At 42.1% G+C, this 27,312-nt stretch overlaps 2 protein-coding genes across 9 annotated transcripts in view; both read right to left on the bottom strand.

Annotated features, from left to right (window-relative positions):
- Positions 1-5,035, bottom strand: part of slc2a4rg (SLC2A4 regulator) — a 46,574-nt gene extending 41,539 nt beyond the window's left edge. For all 4 annotated transcript variants that reach the window (XM_074644079.1, XM_074644081.1, XM_074644080.1 and 1 more), the window contains exons 1-2: positions 4,551-5,035; positions 1,741-1,979 (exon numbers count right to left, since the gene is read on the bottom strand). In XM_074644079.1, the coding sequence (XP_074500180.1) occupies positions 1,741-1,979; positions 4,551-4,802 (491 nt within the window). In that variant the 5' untranslated portion in view covers positions 4,803-5,035. The remainder of the gene's footprint in view (positions 1-1,740; positions 1,980-4,550) is intronic.
- A 1,999-nt stretch (positions 5,036-7,034) lies between these two features.
- The window catches only part of LOC141772729 (uncharacterized), a 45,023-nt gene continuing 24,745 nt past the window's right edge, over positions 7,035-27,312 (bottom strand). The window contains exons 2-10 of one of the 5 annotated variants that reach the window (XM_074644072.1): positions 21,249-21,462; positions 19,608-19,662; positions 19,368-19,455; positions 18,787-19,238; positions 18,240-18,404; positions 17,171-17,332; positions 14,799-14,933; positions 10,455-10,789; positions 7,035-10,396 (exon numbers count right to left, since the gene is read on the bottom strand). In XM_074644072.1, the coding sequence (XP_074500173.1) occupies positions 10,237-10,396; positions 10,455-10,789; positions 14,799-14,933; positions 17,171-17,332; positions 18,240-18,404; positions 18,787-19,238; positions 19,368-19,455; positions 19,608-19,662; positions 21,249-21,382 (1,686 nt within the window). In that variant the 5' untranslated portion in view covers positions 21,383-21,462 and the 3' untranslated portion in view covers positions 7,035-10,236. Of the gene's footprint in view, positions 10,790-14,798; positions 14,934-17,170; positions 17,333-18,239; positions 18,405-18,766; positions 19,239-19,367; positions 19,459-19,607; positions 19,663-21,248; positions 21,463-27,312 lie in introns of all 5 variants that reach the window. The other 4 variants (XM_074644071.1, XM_074644069.1, XM_074644070.1 and 1 more) reach the window with 4 other exon arrangements.

The raw sequence follows: 27,312 nt of genomic DNA, 5'->3' as shown, positions 1-27,312 counted from the left end.
CTGAATTACTGTTTACATGGAAATTATAGTGCATTTTCAAACTGCTCTTATAAATTTGTGATGAATACCACGTGTGCATACATCTGGGTAACAGACAGAGCCGGGGTGAGCTTAAGCAAATGTAAGCAAGCATAATCAATTCACCAAATAGACTGAACAATACAAAGGTTTAAACCAAAATATGAATAATGGCTTAGAGAGGAGAGGAGAGCCTCTTGTCACCAACTGCAAAACAAAAGCCAATTTGAGCGGCGTAAAGACACGGAGTTAATCTGAAAGGTCAACAACAAGGCCTGGCTAATATGACCACACTGTTATATAACGTTATGCAACGTCTTTCAGCGGCTGTGTAGCGTCAACTCAGAGCCTGTTATTGTGGTAGCAGTGTGCTGAGATAGCCATCAACATGCGGTAGGAAAAAAAGCTGTTTCAAATCTGGTTAAGAAGACCTGCACCGAGAGGTGACAACAGCAGCCTTGCTGTCTGTAGTGGGAACACACACACTCGAAACACACACTCACAGAGAAGTAGGCACGACGTCACTCTGGTTTTAAAAAGCATGCTCAGTCTTGCAAGCGCCCTAGAGACACTCCCTCATGTCATACATGACCAGCGGCACGTGAAGTTCACGTGACGACGAGAGAAGAGTGGAAAGAAGTGTGGCGCTTAAACCCCCGAACAAACCCCTACACACCACGCCTACAATCAAGCTCAGCAGTTGAAAATCTGTTTTGTTGAGAGACTATAATCTGTTTAAAATGGAAACACATCACATTTCTAAATCTAAAAAGTTTTTATGCAGATTTAATGAAGAGCTGCTCAGTTTTTAGACTTCACTGCACTGCCACCGGGCATTCTGTTAATGTGTAAGCAACGTTTGACAGACAGACAGCGTGTTGACACAGACAGTAACCAATAGCTGTGTAAAATGAAGGAAACTGTGCTTAGGCACCACCTACAGTCTCTCCCAGACCTCGTTACTGTTACATAATCACTTAACAGTGCAGTAGGCTTGTCCCTGGATGCATTTTCTGCTTCTTCTGTGTGAAACTGTCTGTATGTGCATGTAATGTTGCCTAAGGACAAATGTGTCTGTGTTTGAAAATGACAGTGATAGCAGAAACTATTGCACTGCACATGACCCAAACAAAAAAACTTGCACACACCAAAGCTTCCTGCCTGACACACAGTGAGCACATGACACTGGTGGCCTGTCAAAAGAGGGTCAACATGGACAGTATAGAAGCAGTTAAGCAAGACATTGAGACACTTGATTAGTAAAAACTTCCCTGAATAATAAACAACACCAGCACACGGTAACTATCTCATTCTTTCTCTCTGTTCTCCTTTTCTCAAGTGATTGGGCAATCCTGGCCCTCATCTCCGGCTCTGGCTCTCTTCGGGCATATTTCGAAACTATTCTGGATGGAATACCAAACATGTGGTCAGTTGACCAGGACGCCCCCACGCCATTCATGCCCAAAACCACTGTACTGTTGTAGCCAGAGGCTGAATTCCACCTCTAGTCAAGACTCTGTTAAGGAACACAGGTTTGGAGTATTTTCACACTCAACCCGTGTTCCCAAGTTGTCCTATTTCCTATGTAGATTTTTTTTTTGTTCGCCACAAACTCTGTGTCAAATTAGCTCCTGGACAGCACTGAATAGAAACACGAACCCATGTCTATGAATAAAACCAAAAGATCCAACTGGGGTTCATGACTCATCAGCGTCTCCCTACCTGTTTCTGGGGACGGGGATGTGGGAGGAAGGGAGGGGTTGTCCCGCCGCCGGTGGTGGTACGATCCGCCCCTGCGCTGCCCTGAAGTTGTTGGCCAGCTCTGCCAGTTTCCCTGGGTTCCTGATGTCCAAGTGCATGAAGCCGCCTTGCAACTGCCCGTTTATGCCTGGGCAGTGAGTAGGACTGGCTCTCTTCAAGATCCCAGAGGAACCGGTGTCCTTTTGGTCCCCCTGGCCGGTCTAGAAAATGAATCGCACGTTAGAGTCAATCACTTTGAGGCCAATTATCAGCATTCCTACATCAGAAGCATTATGTGATATGTGATAGAATGAGGTAAACCGTTTTGTTAACAGCTTCAACACCTCTTTACTTTTATTTGTCACAGAATCCCTGGAGTGAATTCATCAGCATGGAAGTGTTTTTTGGGGTTCAACTATTTGTCGGTAGCACTGGGGCCAGGTTATACTGTAAACACCTGATAAATAAATACAAACTTTGTGAGTGTGATGATGGAGGAGGTTACAGCTACCATCTGCATTGATCAACCGACTGATTGAATGACTTGCTTTGTTTGTAAAACTCTTTTAAATCCCAATTGAAAATGGGAAAGCTCCTTAATGAGAAACATGATCATAAAAAAATTGGGCGTCAACTATTGATTAATTTCATTATCTATTAATATGCCAATTATTTTATATATAATCGCTAACCACTTCTATAAAATATTAAAAATCTGTGAAAATTGATTTGAACAACAGTCCAAAAGCTAAATATTTTTTTAATTTACTGTCACATATATCATCACATTTAACTAATCGATTAAAGAACTAATTTTTGCTGCCCCCCCCCACCCCCCCCAAAAAAAAATTAAAATTAAAATGTTCATTCAAAAAAAACTTTATTAAAGCTTAGGTTCATATGCAAGTGCCATTATCGCACTGCCATCTGATCCATATTAAAAGCAGGTGTGGCAATTTGCCACCTGTGCATATTTGATGTTGCAGCAGGGTCAATTAATAACTACAGGGACACGATTAAATTACTAATCCTGCAAGGAGAAACCCACATGCAATGCAAAAACATACATGCAATAAATAAAAAAAACACTATGCAAAATAAACACTTGCTGCATAAAAACCACAGAAAACATATCATATGTCTAGTAGCATTACTAGTTGTGTGTAGTGTACTACTGATCCTGCAAAGGAGAAACACACATGAGCCATAAAATGCAATGCAAAAAACATACATGCAATAAAAAAAACACTGCAAAATAAAAGACTGCTGCATAAAAACAACAGAAAACACATCATATGTCTAGTAGCATTAATAGTTGTGTCGTGTACTACTGATCCTGCAAGGAGAAACACACATGAGCCATAAAATGCAATGCAAAAAACATACATGCAATAAAAAACAAAACACTATGCAAAACAAAACACTGCTGCATAAAAAAACAAAAACAGAAAACATTTCATATCAGATAATAATGCATACAGTGCACTTTCATAGACTAAGCTACTGGAGTTACCCTGCTGCACTATACTCATTTTTAAGTCTCTTCTGCACTATATTCACTTTTTTAATAGTCGTGTATCACAGCTGTTACCCTGCACTATATTCGGTTTTAACAGTTTTCTTCATCTCCTTGTATTTTTATATCTGGTATATTTTTTTGTACTTTGCACTACTAACTTTTTTACTGCCTTTTTACTAACATGCTTTTGCATTATGAAACTGTGATGCTGGAAACTTGAATTTCCCTCGGGGTCAATAAAGTTACTATCTATCTATCTATCTATCGATCTATATGTCTAGTAGCACTACTAGTTGTGTAGTGTACTATTGATCCTGCAAGGAGAAACACACATGAGCCATAAAATGCAATGCAAAAAACATACATGCAATAAAAAAAAAAAACTATGCAAAACAAAACACTGCTGCATAAAAAACAACAGAAAACACATCATATGTCTAGTAGCATTACTAGTTGTGTAGTGTGCTACTGATCCTGCAAGGAGAAACGCACATGAGCCATAAAATGCAATGCAAAAAACATACATGCAATAAAAAAAAAACAGAAAACATATCATATGTCTAGTAGCATTACTAGTTGTGTAGTTTACTACTGATCCTGCAAGGAGAAACGCACATGAGCCATGAAATGCAATAAAAAAAAAAAAACAGAAAACACATCATATGTCTAGTAGCATTACTAGTTGTGTAGTTTACTACTGATCCTGCAAGGAGAAACACACATGAACCCTTAAAATGCAATGCAAAAACATACATGCAAACTAAACACTGCTGCATAAAAACAACAGAAAACACATCATATGTCTAGTACTAGTTGTGTAGTGTGCTGTGCAGCCAGGAAGCCTCTCCATAGCTCCACCCTACAGTTATGGGGGGAGGGGTGTGGTGAGTAGTTTGAAGTCCCTGCCCCCCTTTTTCTGTAAACTTTGCACACAGAAATGAGCCGCCATTTAAAGCGGTTTTGGATACGACGTTATGAACAAGCTGTTGACAGCAGCTGGTGAAATTATACTGACACTTAAAAAAAAAAAAAAAAAAAAAGTGTGCGACTAGTTGTGCAAAAACACAACATAAAGTAGTCTCGTGTGGCCTTCACGGTGGCATATTTCACCCCGTAAAATGCAATAACGGCGTGTATGCAGAGCTGTCAACTGTCATCATTATACATGCGTAATGCTTGATATTATCTGTGTGTGCAACTTGGGTTGACTTTATACCGGTGTTAATAGGAGTCGTGTGTAATGAGTGCGTAAAATGGACAAACAGGTACTTACTTTTTCCACGTCGTACACTATTCGAGCACCGGGAGCCGGTCCAGAGGTCCGCTCGCCTTTAACCTCCGCCTCCATTACAAACTCGCAGTAGACAGCCCCGTTTGTGTACACCGGCATGGGGCTGTTTCTCTCCACCACGGAGACCCGGGTGCTGCGGAGCACCGAGCAGCCTGCCCGGTAGTTAAAATCCGCACCGCCACCGCCACCGACCCTTGTCGCCGGCTGCTGCTCCAAAATGTATCTGGAATCCATATTCAGACAGACAGACAGGGCGGACTAAAGAAAGAAAACCAGCTTTCTATAGATTTTAGTGCAAAATGCTGGAGTTAGATACATTTATCAGGATTGTCGAGAGTTGTATTCTCTGTAACTTCTATTCTACATGTAAAAGTTTGCCACCAAACTACCCCCAGGATATCCACACAAAAAAAAGCCGCCCCGGTTTCATGAGGATAAAAAAGATTGTTTTGCCTTTCCTCCAAAATGAAATGCCACGCCTCCTCTGCTGCGCTGCTATTGGTCGGCTGCGTACATAAACATTACACTTTGGCACGCATCCACAGCGAGGCGAGCCTCTGATTGGCTGGTTTGACTCTGTCAGTCGTGTTTTTTATTTCTAATCCAAGCAATGTGGGTGGATGAGAGGTGGAGGAGGAGAGGGGGGCGTGTTCCTTCAGTTCACCGGCCGGTGTCTGCTGTCGACGAGCCGGTCTGCGAGGCAGCAGCAGGCGAGGAGGGGAGAGGAGAAGAAAAACAGCTTGCAGGCCTCACAAGCAAACTGCGCATTTAGGTTTTTGTGCAAACCAAAAGGTGATTTAACGGATCATGCTTTACAAACGGGTTATTATCAAAGAAATCAATATATTTAGTCAGTTTGTTTCCTCCCCCATCATTTATAAACTCCTTTATTTGAAGCTATTCCTATCTGGTTGTTATAATGTAAATTTGATAGAATAGTTTCTGGACACCATAGTCCATAGCAAAATAATGCATGTGCAAAATAGCATTTGCAAAATAATGCAATCCAAGAAAATAGCCATGCAGTAAAATACAGAGGTTTATGAAGCAATGTTAGGGCAATTGCATTAGAAGCATCTAAAAGGTAATATTTAGTCAGTTTGTTTCCTCCCCCATCATTTATAAACCCCTTTATTTGAAGCTATGCATACCTGGTTGTTATAATGTACATTTAATAGAACAGTTTCTGGACACCATAGCATGTGCAAAAATAATGCAATCCAAGAAAATAGCCATGCATGAAGCAATGCTCAGTTTTATGAGACTGTCACAGAGGTGTGCATGATTTAAATGCTTCACACAGCTTCACAAAGGTAACATTTTTCTTTTTTTATTGGTGTGCTTGTGTCAGGCGAGGAGGGGAGAGCAAGAAGAAAAACAGCTTGCAGGGCCTCACAAGCAAACTGCGCATTTATGTTTTTTTGCAAACTAAAAGGGTTTTCATCAAAGAAATCAATATATTTTAAGATAAGATAAGATATTCCTTTATTAGTCCCGCAGTGGGGAAATTTGCAGTGTACAGCAGCAAAGGGGATAGTGCAAAAAACAAGATGCATCAGCTAACACAGTAAAAAAGAGCGAAACAAAGTGTAACAAAATATGAACCATTTAAATAGAAGGAAGTATAAAAATAGGAGCAGTATATACAGTATTGAAAATAAACAGACTATTAACAAAATTGCACAAGTGGAAAATGTTATTGCACAGTTTAGTCAGTTTGTTTCCTCCCCCCATCATTTATAAACCCCTTTATTTGAAGCTATTCATATCTGTTTGTTATAATGTAAATTTGATAGAATAGTTTCTGGACACCATAGCATGTGCAAAATAATGCAATCCAAGAAAATAGCCATGCATTTAGCAATGTTCAGTTTTATGAGACTGTCACAGAGGTGTGCATGATAATATGGATTGCATTATAAGGTGGACAAAATAACAGAGACACTTTGATTCTGTACTGCATTGCATTGTTAGGGCAATTGCATTAGAAGCTTCACAAAGGTAATATTTTTCTTTTCATTAGTGGTGTTCTTGTGTCTGTGTATTTGATTTACTATTTTTAAACATTTCTGTATTGAATTTTCATAGTATTCTGGTATATATAACACACAATCACCATATAATATACAGCGATTTACTATTTTTAACTGTTCCTTTCTCTAATATCTTTTTTCAATAATTTTCTTTCCCTAGATCTGAAGTGCATGTTGGAAATGTGCAGCTCGTGAATTGAATGAGCTTTCTTTGTATTATAGTTGTTGCAGGCACATGAATGCCTCTTTATCTAACCTATTCTGATATATCTGCAGAGCCCAGACACATCTGGTTTACTGCTTCATTTTACACAAGCACATTTTATTGCAAGCTGCATTTATTGCAAGCTGCTATCACAGTGAGTCTGCAACAACTGGCAACTGCCTAGTTTGATATGCTGCGCAAAGCAATAAGACAAGCAAGAGACAAACACACGTTATAATGTGCCACTTTATTAGAAAAGTAAAAACTCACTTTTAATATTTTATGAAGGTTAATATAAAACATTACAATCTTTTGCATATCTGCACTGTTCACACTATATTTTATTATATTCATTATTTTTAAACTAAACCCTGTGCTTTAAGAACATACAACGTTGGCTACAGCTGTCACAGCAGTATTGGCCCATAATTATGAAGACAATTAACAAACAACATCTGTATCTGCATGGAAAGCATGGGACATTTCTGCATCCACAAAGTACAATGTGTCTGTGATAACCATCTTTTTTCTTTTTTTTTCAACAAATATACTGTATACTGTATGTTACATTGGAACAACATCGGAACAGCAAGAGTATTTTACACATTTACATCATCATACTGTATTTGTTTGTGCAATGAACATCTGTCTCGATCGGTGTGACAGTGTTCGACAAAATATATCGGATCAGTGCTTTCTCTCAGGATAAAGAAAATGTGACACGTAAAGTGACAGCTAGAGAAAAAGGATTAAGTGTGATTGCGATTTTTCCAGCCAGCATTGTCTAAGGGAAGCCTCAGCAGAGCTTGTTAAGCGTCTCAGCTGTTAGCCATTTCTCATATCAGACAGTAGTTGAGCCGTTGGTGCATTGTTGATATCAGACCGGGGTTGGCCTGACCCACGTCCTCTGCCCCCTCACCCTCCCCCTCTCATATCACTCCCTGAGTCCCTCAGAGCTGAACATCAAAGGCCCCTCCTCTGCACAGCGAGGGAGAGGTGAAGCAGAGAAAAGAGAGGTCTGTGACGGTTATTGGAGGATGAACACAGCTGGGGGAGGGAGGGAGCGTATGCAAGGGCTGACCAAGTGGAAGCAAAATGTGCTTCATCCCCTAAACTGGAAACACACATGGCTTAATGTTGCAGTGTGTGTGTGCCTGATGGTGTGTGTGCGTGCGTTTGTGTGTGTGTGTGTGCACGCACGCATATCAGAAGGGGGAGGGTCCTTTGGGTCCGTGTCCATTTGCAGCTTCATACTAGCTGTTCTTCCTCTCCCTCCTCACCTCTATCACTCCTTCTTTCTCCCCCAGAGCGGAGGATAAACAACGCTCTGCTCCAAACTCCCAGTGGCTTCTCTCTCTCTATCTTTTCTATTTCTCTCCTCCTCCTCCTCCTCTTCCTCCTCCTCCTTGGAAACAAAAAAACTGAACGCTGCTTTGCATCACATGGCAAAAAAAAGCACAACAGAAAAGATTAACAAACAAGAGATCAATTAAGTACCACAATATTTGTTTTCATCTCCATATATCAAAGCATGCACTTTTTTTTTTTTGATCAAGCAGGAAAAAATTGCACCAACAACATAAACGTACTGTTTTCATGGCAGTGGCGTGAGCTATTCAACCAATGGTATTGTCAGTAGGTAAGAAAAAAATAAACAGTGCATTAAATACAGAGTGCAATTGTTTTTACATACTTTCAGACACAGTAGCATTTATAAATGTATGTCGCTAACCTTTCTAAACCCGTCTTCTCTTTGCATGGTTGTCGAGCAGTTTGCGTCCCTCTTCACCTCGTATCTTTATGGTCATTTATTAAGCCTCCAATGTTTTGTTTTCTTCTTTTTTTTAATGTTCCCCAAAGCTACATGTGTTTAAGAGAACTCAAGGCTGGAGACGAGGGTGGGGAGAGGGCGAGGGGCTACCTTCCAAAGGACGCCCGCTGGTCATTTTTATGCCCAGCTCTTTATTTTCCTTGGAGTCAGAGCCCTCTGTTGCTATTTCAACCACCAGATGAGCTACGGGGAGCTCTGGCTTTGACTTGAGACCAGATCAGCAAATCAAAACTGCACTCGGAAACGCCCTTTACAGCATGTTAATGCGCAATTAAGGCAAACACCCCTGCAGCTGTCCAGTGCAAAATTATAATGGTCATAAAATCAGATGTTTACGGCGCCCAACGGACATGACATATTTACTGCCCAGGATGAAGCATCCTGTATTTATTTTGGACACTTTCGCTTCCTTATTTTTTAAAATATCTATCTTCCCAGTGATACAGTAAAAAGGTTTCGAATTGTGAAATCTGTCACCCGTATCACTCTGGGGAAATTGTTGCACAACCCACTCAATGCCCCTGACCTGATCACTTTACCCCAAATGACTCTACCAAGTATGTGTGTGTCTGTGTGGGGGGGTGTTTTGGGGTGTGTCATCATGCCTCTGACTACAAATGTTTTTCAAATCGGAGCTTGGACTGTTGATTTAAGGTTAGCAAACATCCACTTTTTACAGTTATCATAAGGGCTGTTATTGATAACTGCTAGTAAATTTAGGGCACATTGATGGTAAATTAGTGAAATGGGGACTTTAGCCTTCACTTCCTTCTGTGTTTTAGCAGCTCTACCAATGATAGGCCTCTGTTTGAACAAAGCACCACAATGCTGTCTGCCAGGCAACAGTCCAGTACGCACAGAGAACCTGTTTTAGGTGTTTGCTTAGGGAGAGCTAAGTACCGCAAATCTCTGTGACATCCATCTGCTTCTATTACATAAGTCCCCCCAAGACGAGGCATATATATGTGTGTGTGTGTATGTGGGTGGGTGGGTGACAATAGCTAACAGTGTGCCTCATACTCCCAATATACCTACATTGTTCCTGGCTACTACTGTCTATTTTCAGGTGTGTGTTTGCACAATGCATGCACATTATTTTTTTTTAAATATATATAATAAAGTGATGTGAGTTACACCACATACTCTTTAGAGAGTACAGTGTTCATATAAAAATAAAGATATTATGGAAAATGATGCACAAACAGGTGAGTACGGTCAGTGACATAGTAGGTTGAAGATTCCAGTTTTCTTATCTTTTTTTTTTTTGTTAAAACATATTTGGTCCATATTTGGGCTGGACTAGGCTTAGGCTGGTTCTGAAGTACAGACCAATCGAGGGAAGTCTGAACCTGGATTAAGACCCTGTTTGTACCTGATGTCATCACAGAATGGATCCTTGTGTTGTTTGTCTATAGAGGGCCTTGTTTCTATGTACAGCAACCTGTTGGCTGGAGAGCAGGAGGGTCCCTGTCATGGCTCTGTACCAGTGGGTTCTGGGCCCGTTCTGCCTGTCAGCCAGCTACAGGCCGGTGACGTACATCTCCATCCCGTCATTGAAGGTGAAGATGGTGGTGGTGCTGGAGCTGTTGCCCCCTTGTTTCACATCGCTGATGGTCTCATAGAAGTTTTCCCCACCGGGCAGGCCTCTAGCAGGCAGGGCGGTGGGTCCTGAGCCCTGAGGTGGCACGGGTGGCGCGGCTGGCACGGGTGGCAGGGGTGGCGCCGGTGGTGGTGGTGGTGGTGGTGGTGGTGGTGGTGCCTGCTGCTGCTGCTGCTGCTGCGTTGGCGTTGGCGTCGGCGTCGGCGTCGGCGTCGGCGTCGGCGTCGGCGTCGGCGTCGGAATCTGCTTCTTCCTCTTCAGTGTGGCAGAACCCCCAGCCGGGCTATTATTGGTTCCCGCCTGCTCCCGTTTCCTGTGGGAGTCGATGGTAGCGTACGCGGGGTCAGACTCGGCCGTTGCACACGTGGACCAGGACCTGTCTCCTACCGGCTCGTAGCAGGGCTCCTCCTGGGAACGCGCCTGGGCCTGAACTCCTCGGCCTCGGCCCCGGGAGCCTCCTCCGAAGGAGCGTGGGAGGGTCTTTGACCCGTTGTTTTCCATCGGAGGTTTCTTCTTCTGGCTTTTACACACGATGGAGTAGGTGTCTGCAATCTGAGAACACACACAGGAGGAGAGTATGGTGTCAGTTAATGACACTGAACAACATTGCGATTCTGTCCGACAGTCTGTGGGTGGCAGAAGGTTATTCTGCTTCATTCACGGCCTTGTGTCTATAAGTGAATGCCTATAACTACAACTGATACATAGCCTACACATGCTGTACTGTGCTGGGGATTAAATGAACAGTAACTGTATCACCTTTACGTCTCAACTTAGCTATGAGTATGTGCAGACATCCTATATTTATTTCTGTCTACACTTATGTCAGACATAAAGGTGCAATATGAGAACATGCTGCTGTGTGCAAGTGAATGTGTGAGCATGGATTGTGAGGGGTGTGTGCCGCGCAGTAGTTTTGCACATGTGTTGACAGAGCTCGCTCTGTGCTGTAACCTGACCTATTTTGACAGGGCAGGATAAGACAGAGTAAACTGTGTTATCAGTCCGTTGAGGTCTAGGCAGAGTGACAGAGTTAGCTTTGCAGTGGATGGACCTGTTAAAATTTCACCACAACTGCTTTGGCAACAGAACAGCGGGGCTATGGTGTAAAAGATCTGGACGACGGCCAAGCCGCTGTGTTCACCGATGGACTTTGCTCGCATATCGTTTGCTTTGAATGAGGCGTATGTACATGTTTGTGTGACTGCATTTGCTGCATGTGCTGCTTACTGTATGCGTATAGTGAAGTATGTAAGGTCTGATATTGAAGACTCACAACTGAAAGGCATGTGTGAGGTCATGGGGGGAATTTGGATAAACCAGAGCTGTGACCTCTGGCATTTCTGTGTCAAAATTCCACAAGGGGAAGCACAAGAGCAGAGGATTGTGGGACATGGTTATGTTTACCTTCCATGTTCACACCCAGACCAGCAGCTCTGCTCTAGTGGCCCTGAGAAACACTGGCTATGCAAACTCTCTCTCTCTCCCACACACACTTGCGGATTAGCCTTGTTTTTGTTCCACTCCCAAAAAAACTGAAACCTGAGAGCATTGAGACAATGGCCAAGATTCTGTTTTCTGTGTGTGCGCTCACCTTACCTTCCCTTTCATGGTACCTTTACATTATAAGTCTCACATGAGAGGAAATATAATATAGGCAAATATAATTCAAGTGCAAACCACTGTGATTTTAACTGTGAACTATGTCTCTCTCTCTTTCTGTCTCTGACACACATACCCTGCCCCCACAAATCTCTTGCGCGACCTTTTCTGGATAAACAAAGACCCTGGCGTATGCTACAAGTGTGCGCACACAATGTGCAGTGTGTGTGTGTGCATCTGTGCACACAGAATTTGCAGCTCTGTGCAGCAGAGGAAGGAAGTCACAAGATGATGGGGATTTCAAAACTGGGCTGCAGCTGTTGAGGAAGCGTTGTGCATTGTGTGTTTTCTTTTCTCCTCCCCTTCTGCCTGCGCTCCGTTCTGTTATGTCTCTTCTGATTCTACTTTAGCTCTCCGCTCAGGCCGAGGCTTTGAGAAGTCACATTTCATTTCAGCACACACTGATTATCCATGGAAACACAACGGTATGCATGACCGATGCATCTGTGTGCGATCAACTTTATGAATAGCAAATATGGCACACGTTTCCAAGCGGTCTGTTAGGCAGTCGATATTCATCTGGTGAGATGTGCTCTGCGAGACGTGATTGGTCGGGGAAGGCAGCGCCTCCTAATAGCCACGAAGGGAGTGGAGCAGAAGGAGAGGAGAGAGCGCCAGAGGAGAGGAGGAGATTTTAGTTGGGAGTGGAAACTCAACACCTTTTGACGGCTGCAACTGACAAACTCCAGAGGATACAAAGTATATGGGCATGTTAGGGCAACAACAAACTCACAAATGGAAAAACACAGCAACTAAAGGGAGAAAAACAGTTTGAAAAAGAAAAGAAAAAAACAGGGAAGAAAGTTTGAAAGAAAAAAAAGTAATTGAGAGGAAGATTGCAGAGTGCAGTCAAGGCCAGCTGCTTTGTGTACCAGTCTAATTTGCAGAGGAGGAGTTTAACTCATGAGCCAAACAGCAGGGACTTAACCCTTTAATCTCCACATACAGCATCCAAACTCTTTGGCTCAACGCTGGCTTAGACAAGAAATTTAGCAACGGATTAAGACTGCTGCTTTACTTAACTCTTACATGTCTCACAGGTTAAATGAAACAATCCATCATCTAGATTATCTTCTATTAGATCATGTGAACAATGTGTTCATTCTGTGACTTATTAATCACAAGCTTTAGTCGTAAATATATCAACAAAGTTTTTGACATGGACGTAAGATTTCCCTGAGCTGATGAAGATGATAATGAAAAAGAGAAGCTCAGTCAAACACAGACTAATAATAGACAGCAGTCTATTTCAGGGACACACCTCCATCTACTCAGATTAACTTCCCCCAGACCCCCCAGGCATGCCTAAAGTTCCCCAACTGCTTGTTACTCTCAGTATGTTATACCGAGTCCAGCGGAGAGCGATGGATTGAGAGCGGAGGAGTGTGGGGTGGAGTTGCTGCTTGTGGAAGCAGATGTGGTGGGGTATGTGACATGATTGGAAAGTGCAGACTTTCCCCTCTCACCACCAGACAAACTCTACCACACATCTACACATATACTGTTTATGTACAAATATAGTTCAGTTTTGTAGCCCGCATCTCAGTCAGGACTGATCATTCAGTCTGCCTATTCAGCCAGGCCTTTTATTGAGAATGTTTATTATTTTATTCACTTATTCTATTTGATTTAAGCTGTAACATGTTTGTATATTTTATTGTTATTTTATTTGTGTAATTGTATTATATTTCATTAATCACTTATTTTATTGTTTTTAATTTGTGTAATTTTATAATATTTTATTAATCACTTATTTTATTGTATTTGATTTGTATAATTTTAGGATATTGTTTTATTAATCACTTATTTTATTGTATTTAATTTTATAATTGTATTATATTGTATTGTTTTATTAATCACTTATTTTATTGTATTTAATTTGTATAATTTTATTATATTTTAATATTTTATGAATCACCTATTTTATTGTATTTAATTTGTATAATTTTATCACATTTTATAATCACCTATTTTATTGTATTCAATTTGTATAATTTTATCACATTTTATTGTTATTTTATTAATTACCTATTTTATTGTATTTAATTTGTATAATTGTATCACATTTTATTAATCACCTATTTTATTGTATTTGATTTGTATAATTTTATCACATTTTAGGAATCACTTATTGTATTGTATTTAATTTGTATAATTTTATCACATTTTATTGTTATTTCATTAAGCACCTATTTTATTGTATTTAATTTGTATATTTTTTGTCTATTTTTGTTATTTTATTAATCTACTTTTTTACTTCACACTGTTTTACAACTATTACTGTATTATAGCTTTTAATTCTATTTTATTACATTTTCATCATTTTATTTTCTTGCGTGCATTGGTCTCAAATTATCACATTGTTAAATTGTTTTTGTTTTTTCTGTTGTTTTTACGGTTCACACTTGTTCTGTCTTACGTTCGACTTGTCAGTCATCTGTGAAGAACATTGAACTGCACTAACCTGTATGAAAGGTGCTATGCAAATAAAGTTTGACTGAAATAAATAATGTTAGATTGATTGATTGATTGTGTAGAATGATGAGGCAAGACAGCTAACCTTTAACAAACATCTTTCAATGCAAAGTGATACTTAATGAATCGTCAGCAGGTGACACTGATGTCCGATCTGTCTGGTGAGCTGTGCGGTGGAGACAGATAGATGAGTGGGGGAGCTGGGGGATTTGGGTCAGGGTTCAGGCAGGGGGTTGGGATGTAACGTAACCTCTGGCTGTAAGCAGAAACCTCGTATGACAGGCAGGTCACAGGGCAGTGGTGTTATGACGGCATGCCCAATCAAGGGGGCGCCTCGATCGGTAAACACAGCAGTCACAAATCAGAGGCCTGTACGTATATCTGTCTGCCTGTTGACACACACACACACACATACGTATACTACCTCCTTTGCAGTTGGAGGCGATGGGTGCCCCTGTACGCTCTCTGCACGGAGTGGAGGTGGGTGCAAGGTGATGATCTCATCTTCCTCTGGAGGCTTCCAGATGTACTGCTCCCCATTGCCCATGAACACTGCCTCCTGGTAAACAAAATTGAGGAGCCATTTAATTTTGTTGTGCCTGACTGTGTGTGTGTTTTTTTCAATAGGTACACAGTGACTATGTTGCACAGTGTGAGCGAATTGTGCATGTGTGTGTGTGAAAGAGAGCGAGATAGAGGGTGCATTTGTGTTGAAGGTCATAGGTCATGATTTCATGGAAGGATAACACACTTACACTGTGGGATTAATGGTGACTGCTTTTATCAAATTTGGTCAGTACCACTGTGATCAAAATTATTAGAAACAAACAAGGTTATGGTTATAAAAGTGTCACTTCTAAAGCTTTTTTATGATAGATATCTCTATTTTTACAATATCCACCCGTGTTAAATGATCTGGCTTTCTACTTCTTTTTTTGCTCTCCAAGGGGAGCTTTCCTGTCAAGATCCAAAGATATGAATCAGCAAGTGGCACTGTGGTCAAAAAGAGAGTGGGCGTTGGAAATGATGCCGTCAGCTGGCAGCTGTTCTGAGACCAGTTCCTAACTGGAATCAAATGCAACTGACATCTTATTACATTTTCTTCGTTGCCCCAGCTTTATGCTACTATTACTATCGAGTTTCCTATCAAAAGGAAGTCTGTATCTTTCCAAAAACTACACTTAAAGAATTACAAACTAATTATTAGATGGCTTGTACTATGACCAGCTTTTCCAAACGGTTTTATGCAAATCTATTCAGTCGAAGATATCCCTGATGACAGATAGATCCACTGATATACAAACAATGCTGCAAAAACATAACTCCCATTTAACTCTACAGGTAGAGGTAATTTTAGCAAAGTGTTAGGGTAGAAAATATAAATCCATGTTTGACAAAATGATAAGACCTTCTCAAACTTGCTACATTTCACAAATACTGAATATTCAGTTGTAATTTATTAAGTTCTATCTGCTTAGTATTAGATATACTGTACGTGAACCTTTTCTGAAAAACAAAAGAAAACTGTCTAATAGAAAATGGACTTCATAATAAAACAATAACAAAACAAGTAACTGCTTTGGTTAATTCTTATCACTCCTGTTGATCACAACCAATTAGAAACCAATTAGAAAGAAGGTAGTGGTGTGTGCACATGCGACCGAGCATGATTAAACTTTTATATGCTCCTCCTGTGCAGTGAGAGTGAGTAATAGAAGCCGGGGCAGAGTAAATGGCTTCAATATGTGAACATTATTTATCCCCACACTGGCGGCTGGATACCTGTTAGCCATTTCTAGATAGACTTGCTGATAGATTCAACGGGAACACACACACACACACACACACACACTGTGTCACACACACACACACACTGTGTCACACACACACACACTGTGTCACACACACACACACACACACACACACACACACACACACACACACACACACACACACACACACACACACACACACACACAGGCTGCTTGGCAGGCTGCCAAGCTCTTACATAATCCATCCCTCCACTCTTTACTCTCCTCTCTAATACCGTGCTGCGCAGCACACTGCAAAAAGGCAAATGGGCGGAGGAAACAGACACACACGCACAAACATGCACGTACACACAGACTATCAAGGATTTAGCAAGCAACGATTAAAAGTGCAGGTTAACAACTGGGCTGACATCTCCAGCCAAGACAAAATTGTTTAAACGACCTTATCAATCTCCTTAAATCACTAACAAAAAAAAATAATGTCATTATCTGTGCCACACACACACACACACACACGCACACACACACACACACACACAACCATACACACCATATATGAAACATGTATATATGTGCCAGCAAACCCACAGGAAAGGCTGATCATCCGATCATTGTCCCACTATTTCCCTCTCAGAACTGCCCTAAACTGTGGCCTTGACTCCAGCTGGCACATACAACTCTATTCATGTGATTAGGACATTCAAATAATCAACAAAATCTTAAAAAAACACGAGTTATTGTGGTTGGTTAGACAGTAAGTTTGTACATTTTATCAATGATTTTGTGTCAAACATATGCTCACACATACACTGACGATTAATGCTAAAGAGACAAAGTACAAAAGTGTGATCAAATCCAATAAGAAGATATCAAGTGACTAAGAAAGATCAATTCTACATGTCTGACTATAAAGAGCTGTTTGTTTGTGGACAGTGCCCTCTGGTGGTAAACAGACACACTTACAGTTTGGTAAAGTGATACAATGCATGAAGCTCACAGCATATTGATCCAGTGTTTCCTGTACCTTTGGGAAGGAGTGCATGTGAAACGGCTCCAGTCCTTTGCGCGGAAACTCCTGGCTGCGATGTAGTGGAGGAGGAGCGGTGGAGGGTGAATCGCTCACACTCGATTGGCTGTCTGACTGGCTGTCGGCCCCGTTATTTTCCTTCCTGTTTGTCTTGTCGACCTTGAAGTATTGAGTCACCAGTGAAAACATCACTTTCAGTCAAAGAACACAGCAAAAAGTCCACATACTTTATTTGGACTTCTTATGCATGTCAGAGAAGTATTTTAAACCTATAAACGGGACATTATAAATGGTTACTAGCTGACTTTGTTTATTTTTCCTTCAAAAATTTCACCGAAAAGCAAAATTATAAAAACAATACAATTTTCATGAAACCAAAGTACTCATTTAACTGAATCAATAAGATTTCATAGAACTTAGGGCTGTCAAAAATAATAATAATGAAATAATAATGCATTAACGCCACTAATTTCTTTAAAGCATTAACGCAACTTGTGATTTTCAGGTTGTAGCGGGCTCAGTTCTAAAGCTAGAGTGAAGATACTGGTATCATATGACACTAAAAAACCTAGACTACATTGGTATCAACCAATGTCATACTAGCTTGTCGAGAAGGAGGCGAAATAACGCTCCAAACTTACGCTACATTTTGGCGAGGAAAAACTGGTAGGACGATTTTCAAAGGGGTCTCTTGACCTCTGACCTCAAGATATGTGAATGAAAATTGGTTCTATGGGTACCCACGAGTCTCCCCTTTACAGACATGACCACTTTATGATAATCACATGCAGTTTGGGGCAAGTCAGAGTCAAATCAGCACACTGACACACTGACAGCTGTTGTTGCCTGTTGGGCTGCAGTTTGCCATGTTATGAGAATAAATATATACATAATATTTGCATAAAGCAAGCATATTGCCCACTACCATGTTGATAACAGTTTCAATACTTGACAAATCTCCCTTTAAGGTACATTTTGAACAGATATTGAAAATGTGTGATAAATTTGTGATTAATCATGATTAACTATGGACAATTGAATAATAGAAATGTATGTATGTTGTTACCTTTCTGAACTTCCGAATGGAAGCATACTCAGCTGCGGTTGGTTCTTGGATTGCCAGGGAGTTGACAGAAGGAAGAGGGGACCTGTTGACCCCACTCGCACCATTACCTCTCCCTGCCATCGGTCCGTTAACGGTGCCGTTCCCTCTGCCGTTCCCTCTGCCACCCTGTGAGACAAAAAAGACACACAAGATTTTGTCTTAATAGAGATGTCAGCTACAAACAAATTATTGTCATGATGCAAAGCACACTGACAGTAACTAACTGCAGCTCCAGCACTTCAGACCCACGTACACAAGCTGATGATGCATGCCATCTACAGGCAAACAAAGAAATAACTGTTCTAGCTGTCACACTAAGGTCTAACATACTGCTATTACTTTCCTTTCCTGCAGGCAACACAGATTAGCGTGTGTAACACTTGTTAAGTAATGACTGCATTGTAGAGAATTTCTGTCCGATACATGTGAATCACTGGTTGTGTGAAGCCAGTCCCTTGAGGTGCTTCACATTCAATTATAAGGCTTACAGTTTTGGATCTGTACGTACATTCACGTGCCCGTTCCCATTGCGAGCTCCGTTGGCCTGAGCTGGGGGGCTTTGGGCTGCTCTGACAGTAGCCGGAGTGTTGTTTGATGTGGGCGGCGGGGCGGAGGGTACCTTTGGGCCTGCGTCACCTTCCCGGACACCTACGCTCTCATACAGGCCGTCATCCAGGCAGTGGACGGGCGTGGGGTTGTTCCGTATGCCCACCTCGGTGTAGGTGTGGTCTCTAGCCTCCCCTCCTCCTCCTCCTACTCCTCCTCCTCCTCCCCCTCCACCTCCACCTCCACCACCTCCCCCATCTCCTCCTGTCTCCCCTCCTCCCCCCTGGACCGATCCCTGGGGACTGGTGGGGATCTGGGGAAGCTGGCGCCCATGGGAGGGCCTCAGGTCCGTCTGGGAGCGCCGGCTGTGGAGGAGCAGGAGGTCCATGCTGGCTGGACGGCTCTTGCTAACAGCTGCACAGAGAGGAGGAGGGGGAGGAGAGGGGGGTGAGAGAGCGGCGGAGGAGGCAGAACTGAAATAGTGTAACAGCTCAGAGTTGTATATCATATATTGTTATATACATACTATCACTCATCACTTACAGTTTCCATTGCAGGGGAAGCGATTGATCTCATGCAGCCTGGTGTCAGATTTGCTCATGGAGTTCAGTTTGGGGTGTCGAAGGGTACCCTGCTGTCACACACACATATGAACGTGTTAATACAAGGTATGAAACATTCAAACACATGTATGTGCATCTGTATATATAGCCAGCTATTCAGGGAGAAAGCAAAAGAGCAGAAGGAGATGGAGATGGAAAGTAAAATGAAAGCATGTCTCACCATATTTACAGATGTCCCTTTCTCTCCGGCTGGGGGGTGCTTGCTCTTGCTTTTTCTGACACAACATCAAAGTGAGGAAGGTCAACGGGAGCCGGTGGACAGAGAGAGAGAGAGAGAGAGAGAGAGAGAGAGAGAGAGAGAGAGAACATACACACACTCAGAGCAGATAGATACTATCAGCATCCAACTCTGGTAAGGGCATAAAAGTCCTTGGTTAATAGCAAGAGCCCAGTCGAACAGTGAGCAGAGCGTGACTCAGGATTTTGCCAAAGCGGAGGATGTCCTTCACTGAGAAACTTTTGTGTTTTCTTTTCACAATAAGACCAAGCAAATTCACAATTATTATGTTGTAGGTCCCCTTTAATATCCTCTGGTATTAGTTGTGTGCAACAAATGTATCTAGAGTAGTTTAACACATCATTGTGGATCCCTGGAGGTGTCTGTAGCTATAGGTAACTGTTGATATGGTGAGCGATGAAGACAAAAGCTCCTGGGTGCAGGTGTGAATGTGAGAACCGTTCTACCCCCCCATCCACTTTCTCTCACTTTGGAAGTCTTACTGCTGCATAAATAGCATTTCTGGTTTGCAAACAGGAGCAGGAATCATACCTATAATGATACAAGTTGCTTGAAATATAACCCAGCATAAAAAAGTAACACAGTCGTGTCAGATCCGTGTCACAGGAGTTAGCTATTGTCTCCTCTAGTGAGCTGGAACTCAATCCTATTCGCACAAACATATGGCGATCACACCCCAAGGGGACCATGAGAAGGTGAAGCTGCTCCCCCCAGAGATGTTCATAATAACACGGCACAGGAAGGTAGAAAATGACATGAAGGGATGAAGACATATAAAGAATGGCAGCTATTATTTTGGCAAGTTTTAGACTAAGATCTTACAGAGATATCTACAGTAATCCTCAAGGGTATGTTTTTAAATCAATAGCAGGAAATCAATATCAGCAGGTCTCTCTTTCCATTTGTACATGATAAAGTGAATCTGAGCTGGTCAACATTACCGACATCCATCGGGGGGCATATATATATTTCATCCTTTAGATCTTAACAATAGTGGGGTTTTATTTCCATGACATGAGCTGGTTTGACATTTCTCTACATCCTTATCTGTGTATCCCATGGCAACAAAGCCACAGTGCAGCCTCTGATTGGTCCCTGAGGGTTCTGGAAAAAAAACAAAAAAACCATAGGCTGTTGCATTGCTCTTGGCTGGCTCAGAGTCTGATCCTCTTTAAACCGCGGGGCGCTCCATTGCTTTTGCCTGCTGAGGAGTCTGCTTAAGAGGGGTGACGTGAGGCTGCTCCGACTCTGGCCTGTCTCCTCAGTGTCCTGTAAACATCATTTCATCTGATCTGACACTCGCACAGCCATTAACATTCATTACTGCCACTCTGCTCAGAGCGGGGGGATAAAAGAGATGGAGATGGAGGGAAGAGAAAGAAGGGAGGAGAAGAGTTCAGAAGAAGTAGACTCAGATAAAAGAAGGGAGTGGATGATGAGAGTGATCTGGGAGGGCACAGAAAGCTGGCAGCACAGATGATAAAACTCTGGCTGTTCCCTTTTTTTTAGTATTTCAGTCTACTTTTTTCCCCCATATTTAAAGTCATGTGACCGTGCTCTTACCTTTGGCAGCCAACGCAGACGAGGACAATAAGGATGGTGACCACAAAGGCGGATGCCGCTGCGATGGCTCCCAGGAGCAGCAGGTTTTGGTAGGTACTAGGGTCCCCGGCATTTGGCCCGTCTCTGTCATCCATGACACCCACTCCCTCTCGCTCACTCACTCACTTCCACTCGAGCTCAAACTCCGCCACACAGACCGTCTGCTCAGGAAAACCTGCAGAGATACGGGCGGAGGAAGAAAGAAAATACACAACATGTGAGTGACATGAGAGATAAGAACAAACTGAAGAAATGCTGCAGAGAGTGAGACGAGAATGGTGTGTATGTGTGTGTATGTGTGTGTGTGTGTGTGTGTGTGTGTGTGTGCGTGTGTGCGTGTGTGCTTGGTTTGCCTCTGGCTTTTTGTCACTGTCTCTTTCTGACATATCAGTTTCTATTTTTGACTCACGAGCAGAATAATGCACAGAAAATAGAACACCTTACAAGGCAGCCAGTACGAGCATGCCAAAGAAAAAGGTTTCATCACACTACTTCTTTTTGTTGTTAAAAAAAGATCAAATGATACCGTAACATTCATTTGACTAGCCGGAGAGATTCTTGTGTTAGTTTAAAACAGGAAAAACCAACTGAGCTCCCCAGAGTAGTGTCTCACTGTCGGAAGGACCAGATTCACTGCTGCTACACTTCATTTACTGGATTTCTTTTTTTCCCCCTCCAATCAACAGCGGCTCAAATACTCACAACACGATGTTCAGTCTTTTCTAACAGTGGTACATGTTGTAGCGAGTGTTACTACCAGCGCTTTCACCTCTTTTGTCCCTCAAGTCCCTCTACCTCTCTGACACACAAGGGCAAATAAACCCTCCACAACCATCCGATCCACACACTCAATTCATGTCAGACAAACTTTTCTCTGAGGAGATTTGCATGCTGCTCCTACACTATTGGATTAGTTTAGACAGATTTGTATACTTGTTCTCAGAGAATACTACTATAATACTACTATACTTTTGGGAAATAAGCTTATTTGCTTTTTTTCTGAAAGTGACATGATACCAACTTCATGTCTGTGCGTCAAGATGCACAGTTGTAGTCAGGAAGACGTGTTTAGTGTAGTTTAGCATAAAGAAGGGGGCAGGAAAGGGAAAATAGCTAGCCTGGATCTGAACAAAGCGAAAAAAAATACACCTATCAACATCTTTAAAGTGTGTTATTTACAAGATATATCTTGTTTGTTGTGAAGCTCAAGGTGGTGGCTCGGGTTAAAGGAAACGCTACTGCGTCTGCTCTATGGGCCCAATGGATGCGGAAGATCACCCGCCGGATGATCCGGGTACTTTATCACTCGACAGTCGAGACATTTTTGCTTCATGCGCCACTGAGCAACTCTCATAGGAATGAACAGGAGCCCGACTCCAATGCTGTATCCAGTTCTCTTTAAACACCCATGCCTGATACGGCACCCACCTGTCACTCAAAGTGGCCACGCCCTCATTATGCCTAACTTTAAACCTTAATATAATTTAAACGAGTGAGTTATATAATTCACTCCCATACAGTTCTCATGAACTGGGAAATTATAAAGACCAAAACTGTTTTTTGTACCAGGCTGTAAACATATTTATGTCTGCTGTAAAGTTGGGCATTTTAACATGGGGGTCTACAGGGATTGACTCGCTTTTGGAATCAGTCTCAAGTGGCCATTTGAGGAACTGCAGTTTGTGGCACTTCCGCATTTTGGCTTCATTTTTCAGCAGGTTGCCGCTTGGTATATACTGTATGCCAACATGAATAAACAGGATTTTCAGAGTTAGTACACATGTAGTTTAGAATTGGTGGAGAATATCTGATTGTGCTAACCTGACCGAGGCTGTTTGGTCAGTTAGGCTGACGCTACCGGCATCATGTTTTGCAAATTGACGTATATTGTGTTGATTTTGTGAAATGCAATCTAAAACCTTCCTAGTTCACATCATTATTAAACAGCATGTTGACATAGTCCATATTACCTCTTATACTCTTCAATCTAAACGGGTCACATATTAGCAAACTAATGTTAGTCAGTTAGTTCAGTTAGCTGGAGTTACACCTGGCCCTCACTGGGTATAGATATTTAGTTACAACCAGTCTCAACGTAAGACCTAGTTTGGGTGGTGCGGCCTGTTTTAATTTAGCAAATCTCCACCAAGTAAATAAGTAGGCTAAGTTTGAACTTACAAAGAGCTGGTGCAACCGGCTCCTGAAGTATAACCTCCAAAATGTCACTTGAACAGAGTATATGTTCAGTTCGACGTACAAATATGTTCACAATTACTGACATATCAGCACAAGACATTTGGAATTAGGAACATTTATCAATACCTGCACTCACTGCTCTGCACATCTCCCAGTCGCACAACAACACATACAATTACATACGCTGTACATTCCTTTATAAACCGAGACAATGGCAGCAATGTGGTTTAAGTATTAGATTAGAGAGCAAGCTGAACATCGGGGATCCAAATGACAAAGCAAGCAGTGAGCAGAAGGAGGTCATGGCAAGCTACTGTATATATTGTGTGTCTATGAGAGAGAGATTCTGGAATATACCACCACAGGATCTGGCTCTGGCTTTCTGTTTCTTGGAGATAAAACTGCATCTTTTTTTTCTCCATGTCCTCTTTTCTTGGTCTCTCTCTCTTCCTCCAGATCTCCTCTCCTCCTCTCTCTCTCTCTCTCTCTCGCTCTCTCTCTGTCTGTCTGCCTGACCCTGCAGATATATGAGGCGATGCACGGCGAATGAATTAGCAGAGCAGAGGCCTCAGACAGCCCTTTATGGAATAGACAGACAGGCAGGCAGGCAGGCAGGCAGGCAGGCAGACAGAGTGCAACGCCATGGAGTGAGGGAAAACGAGATGGAGAGGGTGAATGAAAGGGAAGGGCGAGAGAGAGAGACACAGGAGCGAATGAGTGGGATGAAAGGACAGACAGGTGGGAGAAGAAGATGCAAGAAAGAGAGAAAGAGGGGAGCACACTTAAATCATGAAGGAGGAACGAGGAGGGTGTGATAAACAGTGGGGGAGGGAAGCGAGAAAAGAGAGTGATGAGATGAAGAAGATGAAGACAGTGAGAGAAATAGCGGGGAAGCCTGGGAGCCTGTGCGATGAGCGCAGGGAGGGAGGGGAACAGAGAGCGAAAGAGAGAGAAGAGAGAGGGGAAAAAAAAGGAGGCGGCGATGAGAAGGAGGTCATCAGCGGTCTGTTTCTGCCTGCATTTTGTCAGCCCCCCTTCTGAAATATTCAGAGGAGAAACACACACAAGGGCTGCGTTTCTGAACCGCCAGCGAACACAATGTCTCCCGCACACGTCTCGCAGCGTACTTAACAGTATGTGAAGCTCACAAGTGGCGAACAAGACTCTGGAGGAGGAGAGGCAGTTTGTGCACGACGGCGCGGAACGCCCCTGCAGCACGCTCGACGCCGACGACACACAGTTAGGGGTGCAAGGATGTTTATTCTGGCATCTGGCTTTCGTTTCAGAACGTTATGAGTAAAAATGGTAACAACAGCATATTGAGAATGATGACAGTGATGGTGATAGCCCTGTTGATGCTGCTGGTGATGATTAGAATAAAGATGTCAGTGACGGTGACGACGAAGGGTGCAGCTACTTATACCGATGGTAATGATGGCGATAATGAGGTCAAACTGAGAGCTGTGAAGACGCGTTGAGGGGCGGATGCGAGCAGCCGAGTTGGCAGAGCAGCGAGCAGGATGCAGCGGTGCAGCGCAACCACAGGGTGGAAGGTTTCCTCTCTGTCTCTGAGATCACACACACACGCACACACAGCGCAGAGCGAAACACATGCACACCAAAATAAACTGCTAGATCTTTGGATTTCACAATCACTTGGCAATGAAAGGTCGAACCAACGACCTTTTTTACCCTCAACGTACAACTGAGAGTCTAACAGACTTTGCAGCCTCTTTATTGTGCAATATCTACTCAACAAAAGCTAATTGTAGTTATTACTCCCAGTTATGCTTAAAATAGATTGTTGAAAAGAAAATCAGCTCAATTTTCATGTGCCCTAAAAACAGTTTTTAAGACAATTAGAGGTTTATGTCCTTAATTCCCAGCTCTCGGCTTAAACAGACCCCGTTTCATTTCAGTGTTTTCTTTAAGGATCTATAATTCACAACTCTGTCAGACCTCATCACATGGTGATTAAATGCGGAATTTTTTTTTGTTTTACTGGTAACAGACCCCATTCTTATGCGAATGAAAGCATTTTACAGTGTTTTTAATGTGTCATCTGTTTAATTAGATATTCAAATGAGTAAATAATTACCAAGAGGCTGGTTTATGAACAATGCCTTTGACTATGAAAATATCTTAAAAGTGGGACTTTTTTTTGGGGGTTTAAAAATAACCTGATTTCAGTTACATCTCAGGGAGGACATTTACAGTTACATTTTGAATTACATCATGAGTTGTTGTAAATTATTAATGCTTTCTGTAGTCAAGACATGTCGGTTCGGCTTTCTGTGTAGGACAGCTTTTACTGAAGGAGCAGAACAACTGAATAGGACCGACTTTAATAACAACAGAGTTGGAGAAAGCACAAAGTGGGCAGCTTTTGGGAGGCTGAGTGTATATAAAGTATATTAAGGTTAACCTCAGCATTTCTTAGGTGATTCCCTACAGTCATCTAAAATTAAAGAAATCTGTGCAGCTGCTGCTGCGAGAGGATTTTTCTGAATATCAAGTGCGAGGTTGTTACACTGAAGCATACGGAAGTAAAAAAACACATTAGTATTGATCGATGCCCTCGTCCAGATTGACTGAAAGAGGGAAACATTTCAATAAACTTAAATTCCTCAGTGTAAAGGCGAGAGCTTAAGCGCTGTTATGTAACAGCAAAGTGTAATAGGGAATATGTAGACTCACAGACCTACATCATATACATACACAGAATGACTGGCATTGTTCCCGCTCATAAGATGTTTACTGCCTCCCAGTTTTAGACCAAACTGTTTTCTGTCAGTTCGAGAAAGTATAGCATTTCTCCCAGGAGTGAACTTAAAGGGATAGTTCGGGTGTTTTGAAGTGGGGTTGTATGAGGTACTTATCCATAGTCAGTGTATTACCTACAGTAGATGACGGTCGGCACGCCCCCAGTCTGGAGAAGCAGACAGGAGTTACAGCATGGAACCGAAGCAATGTACTGCTGCAGACGGGGCAACAAAACATATTTTAGCCACCTAAAAGAAAGGCTCACCTAAAAAAAACAATATCAGTTGAAATGTACGCTATATTTAGAATATTTTCACAGCTTTATATTGCCGTCAAACAGCCCTTTACAATGGGGAACTGAAGCCGTTGTATTTATCTATGCTCTCGCCAAAGCCACCAGACTCCATTGAAAAAAACTGTAATTTTACCTTGCAGAACACGTGGGTTGCTGGTCTACTGCTGCCTCAATCAGTTAGTTTGTTTGTGCTATTGTGTGACTTTGTGAGTCTGAACTCACCAAAGTCACAATAACACACACAAGCTTTAAAATTACAGGGTTTTTTTCAATGGAGTCCGGTTGCTTTGGTGAGAGCATAGATAACGGCTTCAGTTCTCATTCGGAAATGTAGACTGTATAGTTGACTCACAGCTAGGTAAACCCACCAAAATATGCTAAATATAGTGAACACTTAAACTAATATAATTTTTTTTAAGGTGAGCCTTTTATTTAGACTAAAATACGTTTTTCTGCCGGCCCCGTCCACATCAGTACATTGCTTTGCTTCCGTGCGGTAACTCCTGTCAGATTCTCCAAATTGTGACGGGTGACGACCGTCATCTACTGTAGGTAATAAACTGACTATGGATAAGTACCTCATAAAACCCCACTTCAAAACATCAATACCTTTTTTACCCTAATACAGTTAGCCCCAATATTATAACCACTAATGGAAAGGTTGTGTGATATCCCCGTCCATCGTGAATAAACATCCATAAATCTGCTTAGAAATGCTAGAAAAGAGTTTGACTTTATGACTCCAGGATTTAAATGCGAATCATCATGGAT

The sequence above is a fragment of the Sebastes fasciatus genome, chromosome 8 (assembly GCF_043250625.1).
Source record: "Sebastes fasciatus isolate fSebFas1 chromosome 8, fSebFas1.pri, whole genome shotgun sequence".
NCBI lineage: Eukaryota > Metazoa > Chordata > Actinopteri > Perciformes > Sebastidae > Sebastes > Sebastes fasciatus.
The sequence above is the reverse complement of the archived record's forward strand: the minus strand, read 5'-3'. Positions and strand labels throughout refer to the sequence as shown.